Here is a 20,886-nt window from a genome sequence, read left to right as displayed (position 1 = left end):
AAGGCAGATCAGAAGATTTAGCAAACAATCTACTGTAACTACTGGTAACATAAAGGTCAATAGGGCAGAATAAGTTATTAATCTGAAAACTATAATTAGGCTATTTCAATCAAGACATGTTAACAACTAGGAGAGATTACAAATTAGATTATGTGTTTTACAGATATTCTATGTTGCATTCAGTTTTACACCAGCTGTTAAACCGTATCAAAGTGGTCAAAAGGTTAAACTCACACACAGATCCATGAGCCCCTGTGAATGCCTGCTCAGTCCACAGAGAAACTAGCTGTGTTTTAAATTGTCGAGAACTACAAGCTAAGTTATTTTAATTCAGATATCCTACATAAGAGATTACACTGATTGAACGACGGGTATAATTTGGAGCGAATTTTCTTATTTAAAACACTATTAATTTGATCTAATATTGAACATATGGTTAATTTTTTCAACTAGCATATTTTAAATTTATTTTCTTAAAAGACATGCAGCAAATTTCGATTCGATTCGATTCGATTCGATTCGATTCGATTTCGGCAGTGCCACGTTGAGATCTGTAACCTCTGTATGCAATGCGTGTGCTCCCTGCACACTAGGTTGAAAAACGCGTGGCGTCGCGTGGCACAGTGGTTAGCACGGGAAGATCTGTGGTCCCTTCATGCTGAATTACTGTTAAATAAAGCCCACCAGCCACAAAAACAGTTCCTTAAATCTTCCTCTGGCATAAACCTTACATTTAGATAATGAAAATGGAGCAAAAATGAAGATTTGAGAATATGAATATTTGATTTGCAGCAGCAATGTTAAGCCTTTTTAGAGACAGAGGAGACATTCAGCAGCCAACCTGCCTGGAGACAGTGAGCCAAGCTGCTGCCCAGATTTCTTATTAAACAAGGAGGTTATTGTAGCTTCACAGATGTCGTGTTTGCTATATGAGGTCTGGGCATTGCTTTAAAACGCCGCATACTCCTGGCGATGGAATAGTAAAAACTCTGTAGTACTCAGTAAATGGCACAAAGCTCCACAGCAGCCTCCAGTCAGAACTCAGAGAAGTATTAGAAAGCACTCAAATACAGATGAATGAACACTCTTTCCTGTTCTAACTGAATATGTCAATGTATTTTTTAGGGATTAAATTAGACACAAGTACACTATGAAGAGAAAGGGAATGAATTACACTGCTCAAAAAAATAAAGGGAACACTCAAATAACACATCCTAGATCTGAATGAATGAATGAAATATTCTCATTGAATACTTTGTTCTGTACAAAGTTGAATGTGCAAAATCACACAAAAATCATCAATGGAAATCAAATTTATTAACCAATGGAGGCCTGGATTTGGAGCCACACACAAAATTAAAGTGAAATGTTCCCTTTATTTTTTGAGCAGTATATAATAGAAATCTTAGTTTTCATCCCCTTTTACTCTGATAGCACAAAAACAGCAGCCAAAATCACAGGGCTGCACAGTGGCGCAGTTGGTAGAGCTGTTGCCTTCAACAAGAAGATTCTGGGTTCAATTCCCAGCCTGGGGTCTTTCTGCATGGAGTTTGGATGTTCTCCCTGTGCATGGTGGGTTCTCTCCAGGTTCTCCAGTTTCCTCCCACAGTCCAAAAACATGACTGTCAGGTTAACTGGTCTCTCTAAATTGCCCCTAGGTGTGAGTGTGTGTGTCTGTCTCTGTGTTGCCCTGCGACAGACTGGCGATCTGTCTAGGGTGAACCCACCTCTCACCTGGAACATTAGCTGGAGATAGGCACCAGTAACCCTCCTGACCCCAATAAGGACAAGGGTGTATAGAAAATGGATGGATGGATTACCTTAAAGGGGCAGTAACATGTATTTTCCAGGGACTTGGTGCCATTTTATAGCACAACAGAGTAATAAAAATGTTGGATATAAAATAAATTTGAAATTGAGCCTCTGTCTCTGAGAAGCTCCTTCACTTTAGATATAACAGCAGATTTGATCTGTTTTTATCTTTTTCATGAAATAATTACATTGAATTTACACAACAGAATGCTAATAATACTTGTTTTGGGGTTTTTTGTCATTATGTTGAAAACTAGGCTTTTTATATCAGTTCTGTTAAGAAAATAAATTTAAAATATGCTAGTTTTAAAGCTTAACATGTCTTGATTGAAATAGCTTAATTATAGTTTTGAAATTAGTAACTTATTCTGCCCTATTGACCTTTATGTTACCTGTAGTTACTGATGGTTTGCTAGATCTTTTGAACTGCCCTTTATCTGTGTGGGAAACAATCAGGAGAAGTTCCAGCTTTTCACACTAATTTGTGAAAAGCCATAAAACAGCAGGAGTTCAGGAGAAGCTCTGCTCTCACTTCATTTAAACAAAAGGGGACCGATGACCTTAGACCATGACTTGCAGGAAGCTTAAGAAGGGTCAGGGATAGCTTCTGGTTGAATGAGCAAAGATACATCTTATTTGAATAAATTAAAGACAAGAATACGCCTTTACTATAAAACTTTCTACACAGGAGTAGCAAATCAGATTTGCTCTCGCAATTCTCCAAAGACGTCTTTGCTTTTCTTTCTTTCCTTCTCCTTTATCATTTGTCTCAGGTAAATGAATGTATGTCTCTGTTGTTCAGCAATTTCTGTTGTAATTTGCATAAATTGTCTTCTATTGGATTAAAATCTGTAATTCTGTGATGTCTGCACTCGTTGTTTTCTGTGTGGCTACACGTGGCCCGCCGGGAGAACCTGGGATTGAAGAAGATTGAGCCAGAGAGTTTTCTTAAGAAATATTATAACCTAAAATCTTCTTCAACAGTTCCCACCATCTTCTTTCTGTAAAGGTTTAAGTGAAATAGTGGTTCTTTAATTATGACTACACATTTCCTATTATAGATATTTATCAGAAATTATTTGCTCTTTTTTTCTAAAGCGCATGTGGCTCTGAAATGTTTTTGTAACTAAACTGAGGGTAAAAACGGTTCTTTGGGTTTTAAAGGTTGCAGACCCTGTGCCTAGATGCACAATTTCTATGCTAAAACATGGCAGTGGCAGCATAATGCTGTGAGGATGCTAAATACAGTTGCATACCACAATTATTGAAGTTTTTAAACCCAGGTATTCTTTTCTTTCCAGAATTAAACGATATTTTATTAACTTTGTTTTTGTGATGTCACAAAATGTGAGGCAAATGTTCAGCTGTGGTGTCAGAACCAAAAAAACTAAACAGGTCATTCATGACAACTAAAAATGTATTTTTAACAACATTGTTAAATTTCCATAAACAACAACTAATAAAAGAACTGCGCTGCCAGCTAAAAGTCATGATGTTGGTAGCAAATCATCCAGAAGGAATCCTTTAAAAAACAAGAAAAAAGAAGAAACAAGGCAGAGAATTGACAATAAGCAGTGAATATGAGTTAATTAGAGGCCAGCGGCGCCTCCCTCTGTCTGTGTAGTTAGAACTCTGTCATCTTCTTGTGTGTGTCTGCCTTCTTGTGCTCCCTCTGGATGGACAGCTCTTGTGCTTTCTGCTGGGCCAGCAGGCGGCGGGCCGCTGACAGCTTCTCCTCCAGCTGCTTCACTCTGGATGAATCCCTTTGCACAAACACAAACAACAAATAGATGTGAAGGCGGACGGGGGAGATGACAAGTCAGGTTGGTTTTAGCAGCACTGTTTCTTCACAAGATATTCCCACCTTAGTTACAGTTCACACTCTTCCCACAGTTCTTGTTTGGGGGATATGAATTTATTACTTCTACTTGTTTCAAAACTTTTTCTGACATATAATGGAACATTTTTTTTCCTTTCCCAAACAATTGAAAAATAATAAGATGGCATATTAAGGCCATTGCACATAGGGAAAAAAAAGAGGAGTGAATTTCCACCAAAAAACTCAGAAATGGTGAGATTCATTTCAGAAGTTTTCAAGATAAATACCCCGAAAACTTTCATCTTGAAAAGTCAAAATTTGACAGAAAAAAAGATTTCAAAAGTTGAAACTTTTGACTTTTGAAATTCCTGAAAGTTTTTTCCTAATCAAAAAAAAATTTCAGATTAACTTCTTTTTCTATCAAATTCAGAAGCATAAATCTTAAATAGGGCAGGGTTCTCATGTTTCCAGATTTTACAGAAGCAGTTAGTGACTATGTTCAGTACTGACCTGCCCGTCTGTCTGCTGAGGGACTCGCTCAGTTTCTGGATCTCCCTCTCGGTCTGGGCCACCCTCTCTGCGGCCTGGAAGAGCTTCACATTCAGGCTCCTCTTGGTGCTTTTCCCGGCCCTGTAAGCCTCCACCCCGGTTGCTCCCGCCGCCCCAGCAGCAGCGGCAGCAGGATCTGAGCTCTTATCTCCCAGCTTGTGGTTTAAAAAATCAAAAACAGTACGGCGCCCTCCGGTGGAGACTTTTGGCTTTCTGCGGCGCTTTGGCCGGCTGGGTTGGGCGCCATCTTGAGCAGCCCTGTTGTGGGTACGCCTCTGTGTCAGCTCGGCACACTCATCCAGAGACTTTCCCTTGGGCAGGATCACGGCCATCACCGGCTCCACCCGACCCTCCTGGAGCTTCCCTAGGCCTGGGGAGGCAAAAGAAGCTCTGAAATATTTGTTTCTCTGTGTGTGTGTGTGTGTGTGTGTGTGTGTGTGTGTGTGTGCGCGTGCGTGTGCATGTGTGTGTGTGTGCGTGGGTGTGTGTGTGTGTTTTTTTTAAACAAAATCAGCACTGGCACAATTTTGAAATAATTAAATAATCCGTTAATATTTTTATTATTATTTCAACTTTTTTATATGAAGTTGATCAGAGATTCTAGTAACTTCTAGTTTTATTTCCTCAATTAAAAGTTGCTCCTTTAGACAAACATTGAAAATGAGCATATTTACTATAATATGTTTAAATAATGTGTTTGCATAGTCCATATTAAATCAAGTCAAGTTAACCGTATAACACATTTCAGCAATAAGCCACCATAAAAGTCATAATACAGAAATCATTTATCAAATCTCATCAAAATCATCAAGCAAATACGGTACACATCAAATATGTTGATCAATGTTTCACTGACAACAAACTCTAAACAGGTGGGTTTATATTCTGGATTTAAAGGAATTGGAAGTTTGTTCTGAATTTGTGGTGCATAAGCTGAATGCTGCCTCTCTAAACCCACTCAGAAGAGCTGAGTGGTCTGGTAACAACAACAGATCTTTAACAACAGAACAAATCTGAATTAACAGATCTACTCCAACAAGCTGCCACCATAAGCAACTCTAAGATCTAGAATTCTAGTTCGTGATGTTCTGTTCTTGGGGTCAAACCCTGTTTAAAGTCCCTTTCAAATGTTTTTCCTCTTATCGTTCAGCTACAGATTGACTTTAGTTTCATTGGCACCAAGACAGAATGTTCCAGAAATAATTTTACTTTCAAGCATGTTTTATTTTATGTTTTTGGGCCGTGCCTGAAGGACCTTTCATTTATTAAGCCTTATAAATGGATCAATGCTTTTTGCAGATGAAGCCCATCTCTATATGTTTGCACTGATGAATCTTTTGTTTCTGGGATCCCAGCTGCACGCTGGAATGTTCCCCTCAGGTCTACAGAAAAACTTTGAATCAAGTCACACAAAACGTCTTAAAAAGTAGAACTTCAATGAGCTGCTAAATTTTTACTACAAGTTAAATTCAAGCAAATTATTCTCAATTGATATTAATTTTGGAAAAAGGTATATATGTAATAACAATGCTGTCAGTGTTCCGACATGTTCAAATTTACAGAACAGAAATACATATATTTCAATTAATAAAGTCTGATTAATGAATCTTCTGGTTTTAATGTGTTAGTCTTTCTCACCTTTTCCAAACTCGTAGCCCATTTTGAGCATTAGCTTGGATCCGATGCCTCTGGTATGAACCTCCCAGCCCCCGAAGTTAGCACTGCTCACTGCTTCAGACGATTCCGTGGCAGAGTCGAGAACTGCCGAAAAATAACAGAAAAGGAAAGGTTGAAGCAAACATTGACAGGTTCAATTTAAATAGTATATTTGGTCTACACGTTATTGGCTTTTCTAAACCTTTTGCATATCCCACTGCATCTGCATCTCCCGTGTCGTCTGAATCAGAGTCAGAGGAGAGCGGGTCGTCTTCCCTGAGGGGCGGGATGACCCCGTCGGCCTCGACGACAGCGTCTTTCATCAGCAGCGAGTCGAACTTTACTGTGAAGAAACCACTGTCAATTTCTGACAGGAGAGAAAACATTACAAGTCAATGAAATAACATGGTTTATGTGATATGTAATTTTTATAAAACATTTATTTTTCACATATTGTTCAAACTGTTACGGTAGAATTTTAGACAGATAATCTGTGAAAAGAATCGTCCTTCTTTGGCTCCTCCTAGTGGTTAAACTGCCTTCAGCAGAAAGATGGTCCTGGTCAGAAACAACCAATCAGAGCCAGGAGGCGGGTCTTAGAAGTGTCAATCACACTCACACCCTGTGTTGCCAGACTGAGCTCCTGTTGAACATGTTCGGCTGGAAAACACAACTCTGGGGCGGGTTGTTAAAATTTGGGCTGCTTCTCAAAACATTTGGTAAGTTTTTAGAAAAATTCTATCGAAATATTTGTGGTTGTGTGGTAGAAAAGCACAAAACCTATGTATTATAATAAAATGCCACGTTATTGCACTCATTTCATTAGTCCATTTACTTTGAAATGTCTAGAATCTGTTGAACGTGACATCATCACTAGTTAATCGTCACTGTAGTGAAAAACACAAATCCCAGTGCAGCTTCAGGATTTAAAAGGACAAAGCGACACAAAGGAGTCCAAGAGTCAAGTGTTTGTTCTTTTTGTTTTGTTTTAATTATGTATCAACAGCTCAGAATTACCTTTTATCCTGGCCGGGTACCAGATGCCGTCCTCATGTCGAGCCAAGCAGGCAGAACCTTCTTCAAGGTTACTGAGGTCGCAGTCCAAGAACTCCCGGAGCTCGGACACATACACCACCTCTCCATGGGAAAACCTTCATCAGAAAACACCGGAGAAATGGAGGTTATAGAAAAACTAATCCACTGAGGCTCCTGGTCAAACTCATATTTAGGGAGCAGGGCGGAATGTCACACAGCATTTATCTACAGGCAGATTAAAGTAATCTTTTTATAATTATTTTTATTATCCTTTCAGAAATGCCCATCTCATCAGATGAAAATCAGCTTAAATCCAATTCGTCCAGGGATGTGAATAATTTTGGTCTGAATTTTAGGCAAATAAAATATTTTTGGTCTAATCTTGTCCCATGGGCTTGTGGTAAATGAAAGGGCTGAATAGTTTGATAGAGTATTATGGCCATTTTAGATAGAAAAAAGGGAGTAATTTGTGGCCAAAAAACTCTAAATTTTTTTAGATAAATCTGAATTAAAAAATAAATAAATAAAACATGGAAATTTCCAGTTTGAAAAGCTGAGAATTTGCTAGAAAAGAATCAGCAATTTTGAGATTAATCTCGGAAATTTTCTAGAAAAAACTTGGAAATTTCTGAGTTTCAGAAGTCCAGTTTTATTCAAAATGGGAGAATTAAGAAAATTAGTTCACATAAAATTAACTTTAAAACGGGTCAGGAAAGGTTTTACCTGCAGTTCTCCTGAAAGCGACATTTGTCCTCCAGGTAGTAGGGACACGGCTTCATGGATTTCTGGGTGGGGTGGACGAAAAGCACTCGGACCTGAGCCTCCTCTCCGTCCGGCGGCTCTGCCCCCACCACCATGGCGTTGTGGTACTCCAGCGTCCCCCAGGATGTCCTGTAGGGGGCTCTCACCTTGGTACCGCTAAGCGCGTCCTCTCCCTCCTCGTCTTCCTCCTCTTCTCCGTCTCCCTCTCTGCCTTCCTCGTCCTTCTCTCTGGAGTCGGAGCCACTGCCTGAACACTCTCCCAGTTCTGAGTAAAAAGCGGCAAACTCTGCGCTCAGGCTCTCGTCGGCCCTGCTGGTGTCGGCCGCCGCCTCGCAGGTGTTCCCGTGCGGCTCGTTACTGTCCTCCAAGCTGGCCAGCAGCCGGCTCTTTTTGACGGACACCAGGCTGGCCTCTGTGAGTTCTATCAGCTGGCACAGGTCTTCCTTCAGTTTGAGCAGGTCCGGCTGCTGGCTGGGGTCCAGGCCCGCGGACAGGGCCGTCTCCACCTGCTGCAGCTGAGCGCCATAGGCGGCGATGGCGGCCTCCAGGGTCGCTTCATCCATGCCGACCGCTTGGCACCGGGACGGACAGGAGAGGTCAGCATCAAACGGTGCTGACTGCAGAAGAGGATGGAGGTTTAGAGATGATTTAGACAGGATCACGAGAAAGATGCAGGGTGGCGATTTATCGTATCGTTTATCATGTATTGGGAACATTTCTTATAAGAATTTTGATGTGTCTTGACATTTACATTAATGTTGTTAAAAACAAAACTGACATTATTGAAAATGTTATTTTTACTGTTTTCTCAACTGTATTTTGTCAAATATCAGTAAATTTGATAAAATGATTATAGTTACTGTGTGAAGTTTAGTGACACAAATCACTGTTTAAAATTGAAGCTTTTCGATAGCGGTATTTGTGGAGCTATGACTGCTATATCCTTGAAAATGATGTAATAGTTTTTCATTTGTATCGTTATCACAACAGTGCAACAAAATATTGTGATAATAAGTCCATATTGCCTGCCCTTGGATGGATGGATGGATGGATCGTCAGATTAAACACTTTTATCCACTTCATTTCTTCTAAAAACTTCAGATGGTTGGAGCATCTTATGATCAGATCTTTATTATTTTCACAATGAAACACAAAGCGAATAAAGTCTGGAAGAAGAAATATTTTTCCATTTTCTTGTTTTCTATTTCCCTTTTTACCCAAACCTGAAACAAATTCCACAATTTTGGTTTAGAACATTATAACATTCCCCTCCGTGGTAAAAGGTGTGTGAAGATGTACATCAAAAAGGTGTATGTCTTCCAGATTTACATCTTTTCACTGTCAGTAAAAAGGACACAGAGGGGTCTGGTTAGTCTCATGTAAGGAGACATGCTTTGTGTTCTGACTTTGTTAATAAAATAAGCTCACTTATTGTGCCATAAAGGAAGCTGCAGTCAAACGTTTTTACTGTTGTAGACTAGAGACTGAAACCAATTGAGATATTGCTTTAGCTGCTAGCCGTGTTTCCGGTTAGACTGGACCAATACTGGCTATAAAGCACATTTATTCATTTATTACCTCAGTAAGTAGTCGGCTTCTCTGTCATCAGCGCTGGCTCTGGTAAAAGTAACAGCAACATGGTGGTTGTTTTAAGAAACACCAGCCAGGGAAAAAAGCTCTAGACAGGACAGACCGGGGTCAGCTTAGGAAAAATTAGCAAAGGCTGGACTTCCGTTCAAACTGCTATTCTTTCACAATAAAACAAAGCCTTCTTGTTCCCTAGACAGTTACAGCCACTGGAAAAGTAAAAATTGAGCTAACTGCTTTTAAACAGTTGACACATAGACCTGTTCTATTTCAAATGTGAGATTTATTATTAAAGCTCTTTAATTTTAAATAAAATAAAACTAGCGGTCATTAGACAAGAGGCAGAGTACATCCTGAACAGGACAAAACACATAAACTCAGGACAAACAGTCAAGCATACACACACTACAGACCAATTAACACAGTCATATTTTTTGACTTTTTGGAGAGAACCCATGCAAACAGAAAGAGAAGGAGCTCAGGTCAGGATTAGAGCTCAGAAGCATTTGCTGCAAAACAACAGTATTACCAATCGGAATAATTATATTGATTGGGTCTGAACTGGACCTGTGTATCTTGGGAAGTGCCTTTAGAAGACATTTGTTTTAAATTAGCTTCTTGTTTACATTTTTCGTGGAGGTACAATGAGCATAGTTTCATCAATATCTAATTGTGAATTTGTGTTTTATCAATAAACTAACATGCAAAGAACTCCAAACTGAATGGGTCAGAGGTCAATTAAGCAGTATAGTCCAAATATTAAATACATGGGTAACTGGACTAGGCCTCCTCTGCAGTAGTGAATTAGCTGCCTAAATAAGGGGATCAGAATTAGCCTAAGAAATACATTTAGGAAAACTCATTTATTTTGGGGTGTGATTTGCATAATAGTGATGGGAGTAACATTGGAGTAGATGGAGCGTCTGTCCAGGGAGACAAGTTTGGTTCCTCCTGGAAGTCAAAGGATGACTGGTTGGAAATGAGTTATTGTATTCTCAAATCTAAATGAAAACATAAGGTAAATCAATAATCAGAAATCTGTTTTTAAATCAATGTTTTAAATATAATTCTATTCTAATAATATATACTGCATACATTTTTCTATTATATTCTGTTGTAGTAGTTTGTAACATAGACGTAATAAAGAGTTAGTAAATATATTTTTCTTTATTATATCTATGTTTGTACTGGAAAGTCTTATTCTGATAGGACCGGAAATCTTCACTTACCGTCACAAATGTGCGTCACTGACGCAGAATTACGACGGAAACTTCATCGAGTACAGCGGTAACTTCGTCCGGTCGAGATGTTTATTGATATATTTTTTTAAATAAAGTAGTTTAGTTTTCTCAGTGACGTCTCAACGGGAAGGCCTTACTGTTGCTGGAATGAAGGTAGGCTGTTATTTTCCACTGTGTCTCTTTAGCATTGAAGCTGTTAGCCTAGTTTAAACACAGGTGCGACATCACGTTTTACTAACACTATTTTACTAGTGTTAGTAAAGCGTTTATTATGATACTAGATCATGCAATATAATAATATAACCAAATTTACTAAGTCTTTTTCTGTTTAAAGCCAGTTAAGATTTAAGAGCAGAGAAATATAAGATAATGCATTCATTACAATCAGCATCAATGCCTGTATTCTCAGTAGCTAAAGAGGATGGATGTCATTTGTCCCTACGATGGCATGATGGGGCCATTACAGATGAAAAAAATAAAATAAAATTCTATACATTTTATAGAAAAACATGGACATTTTTAAGTTTGACTTTTGTAGTTCTATTAATATGCTTGCTTGCTTTCTGCAGGCAGCAAGCACAGTAAACATGCAGCGTGACGTCGACTGAATAATTCCTCCATACCGCACAAGAATACAGTATAGCAAGAATATAACATCTGCTTCTAATGCTATACCGTTATCAGAAGTTGAAAAATCAAAGTCAAGATTATAAATTGGAGGAATAAGAATTCTGATTTCTGAATGCCACCCGCAGAACTTGAACCAGATACTTTAAAATATTTGGATTATGGGAAATAAACCAGAATTAAAGATGAGTAATTATCATATACATAGATCTGTTTATTACCATTGGACAGATGTCCAGATCCAACCCTTCACTGTCTGACTCTTCCTCTCAAGAAACGTTGAAGTCATTCTCTCTTTATGAACTATATGGCTCAAATAAATGTGTTGCAGTCCTTCAATAGAACCAGCTTTCTCTTCTTCATCAGTCCAACGGGCTTCTTCCTCCAAAACAGCAGATAAATCGCTCACAACTTCCTCCACTTCTGTGTATTCAACCTTTGGTTTGACTTACTCTCATTACATCACAAGATGACGCCAGTTTGATGAAAACAGCACAAAGGGGTTTATAGTAGTTTCTGAGAATTATTTATTATCAAAAGCTTTTATGAAAGCACAGTAGTTCATCTTTTTAAATTATATATGTGATTTTATCGTATCAGTGAGACTTTAACCTGAAGAACACATTCATTAAAGTGAACAGTAGAGAAAGTGTTACATCAGCTCCCTGTGCTTACAGAAGTGGCCCTTGCTGTGATGCCTCCAGCCATGTCTCAGATTAATGATCCGAAGATTGCCTTCGCTTATCTGCGCCCAGCCTGCGTCCTGCTCACCAAGGAGCCCACTGTGACCAACGTGGAGTCACTGAGCGAGCAGTTGAAAGACATCCACGATGCCTCGCTGCAGCAGCTCCAAGAGTATGTTCTCTTCCCCTTGCGCTTTGTCCTCAGAATCCCGGGGCAGAAGAAGGAAAAGCTGGTGCAGTCTGTGGCTGAGGCAGTGACCTATGTTCTGGAGAGGACTTGTGTCCGGAGCTGGGACACGCTGCGTGACGTCTTCTCTGAGCTCTGCGTCTGCCTCTGCTCCCCCACAAACCCAGGCCAACCTGCAGGTACATCAGAGGAGCTGAAATCCGCCGTGCTGCGGTGCCTGGATGCTCTGCTCCACGCCGCTTATGGCGACATACTGTTCAGACTGTACGAACCCTCGATGCTGCCTGGACTGGGTGCTGCTGTGTCGCTGCTATTGGCTTTAGGAGAGAAGGACAAATCCAGAGAGATTCAGACGGCGGCCTTGAAGTGCCTCCAGTCTTTGATTCTGCATTGCGACTGCAACCAGCAGCATGTTGCTCCATCATGGGATGAGCGATGTTCTGTAGGCAGGACCATGGCTTCTTTCTTACCTGGGATCACTTCGGCTGCAGCGAGGATCATCACTGGAGATCTGAGGCAAGGCCATGCGGTTACTGTCAGGGCCATCCAGGTAAAAACACTTCAGTTTTCTTCAAAATAACATGAATCTCTTCCCTATTTTTAGCATGATGAGCTGCAGTTTTCTGCACACCTCACATGAGCTTGCATCAGTTAATTCAAACATATCTGTTAAAATGGATTTCTTTTCTTGAATTTAAGACAGATGATGTCAACAATGTTGGTTGTTTATGAAAGACACCAACAGTAACTGGTGTGCAGCGCTGGTATTGATCCCTGCTCAACCGTATTAGTGCAGAAACAATTAATCGAATGAATTGCGATTAATTTATTAGTGAAGTAATCATCAACTAATTTAGTAATCGGTAGCTGCAGTATAAGGAGTAAAAAATGATCATGAAAGATACATATATACATTTTTTCTTTTTAGATGAAAAACCTTCTTTATTGTAAATCGGTTTTACCCAGAACTCCTCAAGTGACATAGATTCAAATTCTCTAAAACATTCAGAGAATCTCTTTTCTGATCAATAACATGTTGATGTTAAAAATGTTTTATATCTGCAGATGCATTCTTTGCTACAAATGATTAAGCATTCATTAAAAGAATGACATGTTATTTGATTTTAGGCAATACAATGTTTAATTTACTTAAAAATTAAACATTATATTAAGACGATGAACTGTTGGTTCATTGTCCTTTGTATTTCTAATATTGTATAAAAAGCTGTAGGTGGCTCAATAAAAACCTGGAGAATGTGTTCATTTTTGTCATTTCTTTAACCCTTGTGTCTACAAATGGGGTCCAACCGAAAACACGTAAAACGTATCATTTGCCTCAGTCCTCTATGTTTGCCTCAGTCCTCGCATGGACAAGGGTTAATTGTCAGAATAATCAATAGAATAAGTCATTCCTAAAATAATGGTTAGTTACAGCCCTAAACCTCATTCACAATGTATCATGTTACAGTGCAAACTTCAATGGATTTGACTTGGATTTCATGACATAAACTAACACAAAGTAGCGCTGCAGTTAACACTTATTTTAATCGATTATTCTGACAATTAAGCAAGTAATTGTATATGTCTGTGTACTGTGTGCTGCTCTGTCACATAAAATCACTAGAATGTACATTGAAAATAGTAAAACAAACAGTGATAAGTTGAAGGGTCATGAATACCGTTTGCACCGTAGGAAAATAAAATTCCTGCTCTGGTTCAGGTGTGGTCCGGTTGTGTGGTTCTGGTCATGGAGGACGCCCAGCTGCAGCACAGTGAGTCCTGCAGCACCATGTCCTCGGAGCTGGGGAGGATCGGCCAGCTGGTGGTGCAGCGGACGGCGGACTGGGTGAAGGTGACGGCAGGGAAGCTGTGTGTGCTGCTGAGAAGGATCATCTCCTGCTGCTCCACCCACCAGCACTGGAGGGTGAGGCTGGAGACGGTGGAGCTGGGCGACCGTCTGCTGGCAGCGTGCGGTCAGTCGCTGAAAGAGTGCCTGGGTCCACTGCTGGAAGCTCTGGTGGGAGTGATCAACGACAAAGACCCCAGAGTCAGACAGAGGTTTGTTGTTGTTTTTTTACTGGAAAAAGAATGAGAATGACCCAACTGGAGCCCGATGCCTTGTTGTTCAGGTGTGAGGTTGCTCTGAGAGACGCATCCCAGAGGAGTCAAAGCGCCACTAGCAGTAAGAACCTGACTGACGTCCTGTCTGAGAACCTCCACTCGTTAGCCACCTCCCTCCCCCGGCTGATGAGGACTGCTGATGACCAGAAGAAGCTGTTTGTCCTCAATGTGTTCCTTGGTTACCTGAAAGTCCTGGGACCACTTCTCTCTGTGGTGCTAAACTCTGCTGCACATCTGGACAGGATCTCTAAAGCGTTAATGCAGGTAACAATGTGGTTTAGTATTTTGATACTCTTCAGAATTGAACTTATAAAGACGGAATATGTGGAAGTGGTGCATGGGGGAAGTCTTGGGTTCGGTTCCCAAACCCTAAGACCTTTGGCGAACATCTCCCTCATTCTCTCACAGCCCATTTTCTAATTGGTCGGACCAAGTTGTTGTTTTGCAAGTCACAAATAAGTCCCAAGTCTTTCCACTCCAGTCCTGGGTGTCCCCCCCATTCTTAAAATGTCTTAAATTCATGTACTTAAAATTAAGGCCTTATAATAAATAAGACAAAATGTAAATTATCTTTAAATATGCTAATCACAGGTCTTAAATCTAGTTGTGGTAGGACTATTAATTAATATTCCACAATGACCTTTTCAAGAATTTCATTTATGCTAAATGTTTCACATGTTTAGCTTAAAATCTGTTTTCTGTGTGTAGCTGTGATGAAAATATCAATCAGTAACTGTGTTCATGTTGTTTCTTTGCTTTCGAGTTGCTTTTCCTGAAATTTTATTTTAGATTTTACAACATTCCAGTTTGATTTTATTCCCTCTCAGCTGCATCAGATTTGGTATTTTTAATCAACTTTGCAGGTTTGCTCATTTACAGAAAATCATAAGTATTGAAAGCTTGATTATTTAATGATTACTCATTTAGTTTTGGAAACATGTTGCATTTATTGCATTGGAACAATAAAATAAGAGTAGCCTGAATGTCCAAAATGGAAAGCGTTTAATTAATTATGTCTGTTGTTGTTGAATGGATTATTTCTGTGATCATTTGGACTGAAACTGAGATGGAAGATTTTTCCATAGCCCGATTACATGTGAATAAATCTATTGCTCAGAGGGGATGAATTGGAGGAAAATGCTTTTATCTGGGAGAATTTGCCACAAGGCAGTGATCTCGTCCTGAGCTTCAATAAAGGACGCAAACGTCAAATTCCCTCTATTTAAAGACAGAATGGTTCAAATCTATATGTGGATGACAATTTAAAAGACTCTCTGTATAACTAACATCATAAGAACAATGAGATGGTGAAAGTCACATGATCTCTATTTTTCTATTTCCATATTTTTCTATATAGATGCATTTGAAGTCCATGTATCATTTTATTTTTGTTAATTTTTGAATGAATGCAGATGGAAATAAAGCAGACTTGTTGAAAAAATGAATGAGCAAAGTGTTAAAAAACCTTCACCATTTTCTCTCAGTTTTAAATGCTTCACACCATCAAATAAATGCTTATGTTAAACAAACACAAACAGCCATTTTCAAATGATGATTTCATTTATTAAGAGGAAAAACTCATTAAATGATTAAACTTAATAAGAAAGACACTGGAGCAAAATGGCCTCCAGTTTCAAGGTAAAAACAACTGCTGGCCAAAAACAAACACATGCTGATGATCTACAAAACTTTTAGGAATGTATATTTTGTGGATTCACGAGACAAAATTAGATTTTTTTAGAAGGTTTCTGCATCGTTGTTCTGCTTTTTGAGCTCACCATCTTAATAAACCAAAATGAAGGTTTTGGAATAGCCCAAAGTCTGGAGATAAAATTGGTCATTACATGAGCTCTGATGGACTTTCTGGTCTTTTGCTAGTGAAGTCTGGGTTTATCCTAAATGACTGTTAAAATGTGTGTGCAGGTGCTGGAGCTGGATGTGATGGATGTTGGTATTGTGGAGGAGCGGAGCTCCACTGATCCCATAGAGAGCAGCTCCGGCTCACACCACTCCTACAGCGCTCACACTCAGAGGAAGCACTTCCTGTTCTTCACCGACGACAAGATCTACTGTGTGCTCATGGAAATCTGCCAAACATTAGGTGCTATTATACGACAGAGTAATATAAAAAATATATATAATATGAGAATAAATAATCAAATTACAAGAATAAAGTCATAATACTACAACAGTAAAGTCGTACAAGAATAATGTCGAAATAATTTGAGAATAAAGCCATATTATGTTACGATTTTATTCTTGTATTACTACGACTTTATTAGTAATTCTACTGAGTGTTGATCAATTTAATCGATCAACGGCCATATGTAATCAGTTTTGATCACTAATATGAAACCAGGAGGCCTCGACGTTTTAGGACCAGATTAAAAGATTAAGTTCAGCTAAGTCCTACTTTATTTATGCAGCACTTTCAGCAAAAACAAACGAAACTTAAATGAAACTTATTTTAGCCTGTAGGTGTATTTTAGACCCATAAAAATTAGATAAACTCCACAGTAACTTCTGGTTCCTTGGTGTAATTCTTCTTTCTGTCTGGTGAAGAGAAAACGTCAATAATAAATGAAAAACCCAGAACAAAAGCCACAAAGATGCACTATGCAACAATTTACCACAGTCCTGACATCTTTTAGCTATACTTCATCTACTTTTTATTTTCCAGGTTACTACGGCAACATCTACCTTCTCACCGACCACCTGTTGGACTTGTATCGTCAGTCCTGTGCATACAGGAAGCAGGCCGCCATGGTCCTAAACGAGCTGGTGGGCGGTGCCGCCGGCGTCTCGGTGGCAGCGCCAGCCAGATGTTTGGACGGTGGGGACTGCCCGGCTCCCTCTGCCTCCAAGGAAGACCTGAAAGCAGCGGTGGTGTCTATCATGGAGGAATACATCAGCCTGAGCAACTGGCACCTGAAGACTGTGAGCGAGGAGTCGGACCCAGACCGTCAGGATCAGCAGGTGAGGCTTCCAGCAAAAAAAAACCTGATAATATCAGCTGTTTCTAAATTCTGTTATTTACGCAGTTAGTTTCTTATTCAGCTACAAAAAAGGAAAGAAAGAAGGACAGAATGAACCAAAGTTTTCAGAGTAGTTTTCAGCACTTCACTTGCAATAATTACTGACCAGAAGAACTTCAAGCTGAATGTGTTTACTGATGGTTCTGGAGAAATCGATGTATTGTCCAGCATCATTCATCGTGACAGGCCAACTTGTCATTGTTTTCAGCTGCTGAGTCCTTTCAGTCTCCAGTCCATCTCCTGCAGTGACATCATCAGGAACACTTCAAATCCTCTCCATCAAGCAGTTCCTTCTTCATCCGCCTGCCCTTTGACCTCACCGCCTACATCCACCATCCACCAGCTGAAGGGCAACATCTGGCAGCTGTGCGTCCAGCTGGAGGGCGTGGCCCGCTTCGCCCAGGCGCTGCGGCGTGACTTCCGCCCGCTGTTGATGACGGCGCTCTACCCGCTTCTGGAGAAGGCCAGCGACGAGTCGCTGCTGGTTAGCCAGGCGGCGCTGGGTGCCATGACAACGGTGGGCGCGGCCTGTGGTTACGCCTCCCTGAAGGAGATGATCAGAGACAACTCGGACTACCTGCTCAACGACGTCTCAGTGAACCTGCAGAGGCTTGGTCAACACCCACAGGTACAGATTCAGAGGAGAACAATTATCAAGCATCAGTTCAGCCGTTTCTAACCTTGTGATGCCATTTTCCCAACCAGGCTCCGCGGGTGTTAACGGTGATGCTGGCTCACTCTGACTGCAGCCTGTTGCCTCTGGTCGGTGACATCATACAGGATGTGCTGATGGCTCTGGATCTCAGCTATGACCAGTCAGCTGCTCTGTTTGGCTCTGTGCTGCACGCGCTCATGAAGGCACTGGGTAAGGAGGTACTAGCTCATTACATCATACTCTTCTGTATTGCTAGGTTTTAAGAACTTCACAATTCAATTCACTTTCAATTCACGATTCCCTTCAACATTGCTTTAAATACTTCAGTATTTAAGCCTTTTTGTTCAATATTGGCAATACATTAAAAGATGCAAATAAACAAATTATTAAATTCCTTTTTTAAATTGTGCCTAAAATACAATAACACATCCATTTAGTGAACACTTGATCATTTATAGCAAAGGATGCAGCTGAAACATATTTCTAACAAAACTGTGATTGATCTGTTGGCTGTTTTTTGGTTTAACTATTTAATAAATGTCCTTAATAGGAGATTGTTTTGAACCAGGTGAAGCTAGAACTGCAGCTTGACGAGTTGTGGGTAGAACATATTTACAAAAAAAGTTAATTTTTTTTTATCTTAAATGAAAATTCTCATATTTTATGTACAGTTTTGGCTTAATTATTGCTCTGACTATGTTCTTTTAAAAAATGACCGTTTTTAGACGCTCTATAGATACTAATTATTCTATTACTAAATTAGTTGATTATTTCAGTAATCGATTCATCACAATTAATCCAATTCATTTACGTATGGCTTATTTATTTGACGCAAACCCACTGGTTAGGCCAGTCCATATTTTACCTACCGCTGCTGTTCTGTGCCATGCAGACCATTTCTTAGTTGTCATTTTGTGAAGAAATCTTCTGTTGTTGAATTAATAGTAATGTCATTTTTCCTCTTTTAGCCAGCTGGTTCCCTCCGTCATGCTGTAGGACCAGTAAGCCTCCCAGTTCTAGGATTTCTGCTGAACTGGAAGATTTTGACATCTGCCAGTTCCTGCTGGATTACCAAAAGCAGAAGGAGTTGGCAGAGGGCATTGGGATTGAAGCAGATGAGATGGAGGACCTTGGTAATATTTAGGCATTACCAAGTACAAACTGACATCGTTAAGGTTCTATTCATAAAACGTTATGGCAGGCCAGAGCTTTGAGTTTGACATGTGGTTTATATAAATGAATTTAAGTTAAAGAGGCAGGACTCAACCAGGAAGCTAATTACAGCTAAAGCTAACTGTCCTTCCAGAGGTGCTGCCTCCTGCAGAGTGTAAGGAAGCTGATGATGGACCCGATGTGAAGGCACAACTCCCACCACACCTCAGTATCGCTAAAGATGTCATGGAGCGCTGCATCCACCTGCTGTCTGACCCCAGCCTCAGACTCCGGCTCAAGGTGACAGGCTAGCTGTAGAAGAAAAGTCCAATCCTCCAGAGCATATATCAGTTTCCTTCGACTTAACATTTATGTACTGCATTTTGTTATTATATCATATAAAATCTCCAGCAAGGCCCTGTAGATTTAGATTTCTCTCGATTAGGAAAAAGTAGGTCTCAAATGAAGGTAGAGATCACTCTCTGTACTATGGTGAGTAGACCAACAGGACATGTCCAGATGGCGGTATTAATCCATGTGATCAGTATTACAGCTAAATCTAGGGCTGGACGATATGGCTGACAAATGTATCACAATGGAAACTTTTCATATTGGTCAATATAGATAATTATTTACTAGTTTTAAATATCTGAAGTACTGGTGACGTGACCTTTCCTGTTTTATCCACAGTTTATACAGTTTTTTATTTTTAAGCAGTTATGAGGCTGAGTGGCGAAACATGAAACTACTCAGCAGGATGTTGCTAGGCAACCAAAGTATAAGTGAGTTAGCTGATGCTACCAACCTAGTGTATCTAGCTGTGAGAGGCCTTTTCTCTGCCTACATCCCCCAGAATGCCATGCGGTTCTGGATCTGAGGTCAGTGAAATTATTGAACACTCCTCATTTTGAAAATGTTTTTTAAGAGTTCTAAATTTATGTATCTAAAATGAATACCTTAAAATTTCTTAAATTTACAAAAAGCATAAGTTGGCCTTAAATATGTTAATTTTGTCACTAGCAGCCCTATTCAATTTTTGTATATGTAGTTTGCTCACTTTTCTGTCAGGCAACGGTTTGATTACTTACATCATCAATGATGCAGCAGAGACTGTTGGTAAAGTAGCTGCTAGCTTGCTAGCTTTTTTGCGTCCGTCATTGTTAAGTGAAGAGTTATCACCAGTTGGATGGACGATGTTCATTTTCGCCACTGTCTCACTTCTGTTGCAAACCCATACGAGGCTAGGCGCATTCTGCTACATAAGCAATGTTTGGTGAGGCAGAAGAGAGCCACATGCAGGATGAGAAGCACAAAAACTGCTCCCAAGAGCCACCAACATACCCCAGACATTTCACAGTTTTTGCAATGCTTGATTGTAATACAGCAGAATCCTTCCAATCATTCTTTATATTTGTAGTTTTCCAGTCTTAAATTTTATCAAATTTATTTTATTACATTTTTAAAAGGTCTTAGTCTTAAATTTGACTTCCTGAAATCTGCAGATACGTGTTATTGCCCAACTCTAGCTGAAACTCAGCAGACTTTGATGAACACTCTCCTACCTTATAGGACGAAATCAAAATAAGATGTCAGATAAGGTCAAAATACCACTTCTTGGTCTCTTAAATCTAGTATTCAGGGATAAACCATACCTGTGCGTGGTCATAATATTTCTGACTGTTGTTTACTCTGTCCTCCTTCAAAAGGTTCTGGATGTGCTGGAGCTGTGTGTGTACGTGCTGAGTGAGAGGGAAGACGAGTTGCTGCCCATGGCTCATCGCTGCTGGCCGGCTCTGCTTCAGAGACTCACGGCTGATGACCCGTTAGCAGTCCTCAGAGCCTTCAGGGTTGGTTTACAACTTAGCTTTACCCTGAGTTATGGTTGTCTGACAAGCTTTTTAAACATTGGAACGAAATGCAGTCAAAAGCATATCAGAAGAGAAATCTCAACATAAGTTTTACACA

General features: G+C 39.9%; 2 protein-coding genes across 4 annotated transcripts in view; one reads left to right on the top strand and one right to left on the bottom strand.

The window, feature by feature from the left end:
- Positions 1-3,111: 3,111 nt before the first annotated feature.
- Positions 3,112-9,367, bottom strand: zgpat (zinc finger, CCCH-type with G patch domain). The gene is made up of 7 exons (XM_015034378.1): positions 9,212-9,367; positions 7,595-8,250; positions 6,854-6,987; positions 6,039-6,203; positions 5,819-5,941; positions 4,142-4,550; positions 3,112-3,575 (listed from the first exon to the last, which is right to left on the bottom strand). The coding sequence occupies exons 2-7, from the start codon at positions 8,194-8,196 to the stop codon at positions 3,437-3,439; spliced, it is 1,572 nt and encodes a 523-aa protein (XP_014889864.1). The 5' UTR covers positions 8,197-8,250; positions 9,212-9,367; the 3' UTR covers positions 3,112-3,436.
- Positions 9,368-10,462: 1,095 nt separating this feature from the next.
- Positions 10,463-20,886, top strand: part of tti1 (TELO2 interacting protein 1) — a 14,822-nt gene continuing 4,398 nt past the window's right edge. The window contains exons 1-11 of one of the 3 annotated variants that reach the window (XM_015034377.1): positions 10,463-10,614; positions 11,766-12,508; positions 13,679-14,016; positions 14,088-14,343; positions 16,003-16,180; positions 16,760-17,055; positions 17,323-17,742; positions 17,820-17,979; positions 18,738-18,902; positions 19,076-19,221; positions 19,639-20,721. In XM_015034377.1, the coding sequence (XP_014889863.1) occupies positions 11,783-12,508; positions 13,679-14,016; positions 14,088-14,343; positions 16,003-16,180; positions 16,760-17,055; positions 17,323-17,742; positions 17,820-17,979; positions 18,738-18,902; positions 19,076-19,221; positions 19,639-19,644 (2,691 nt within the window). In that variant the 5' untranslated portion in view covers positions 10,463-10,614; positions 11,766-11,782 and the 3' untranslated portion in view covers positions 19,645-20,721. Of the gene's footprint in view, positions 10,615-11,765; positions 12,509-13,678; positions 14,017-14,087; positions 14,344-16,002; positions 16,181-16,759; positions 17,056-17,322; positions 17,743-17,819; positions 17,980-18,737; positions 18,903-19,075; positions 19,294-19,361; positions 20,769-20,886 lie in introns of those variants that run through there. The other 2 variants (XR_001425213.1, XM_015034376.1) reach the window with 2 other exon arrangements.

This window comes from Poecilia latipinna, unplaced genomic scaffold (assembly GCF_001443285.1).
Source record: "Poecilia latipinna isolate Pla-1442-1.1 unplaced genomic scaffold, P_latipinna-1.0 Scaffold297, whole genome shotgun sequence".
Lineage (NCBI taxonomy): Eukaryota > Metazoa > Chordata > Actinopteri > Cyprinodontiformes > Poeciliidae > Poecilia > Poecilia latipinna.
The sequence above is the reverse complement of the archived record's forward strand: the minus strand, read 5'-3'. Positions and strand labels throughout refer to the sequence as shown.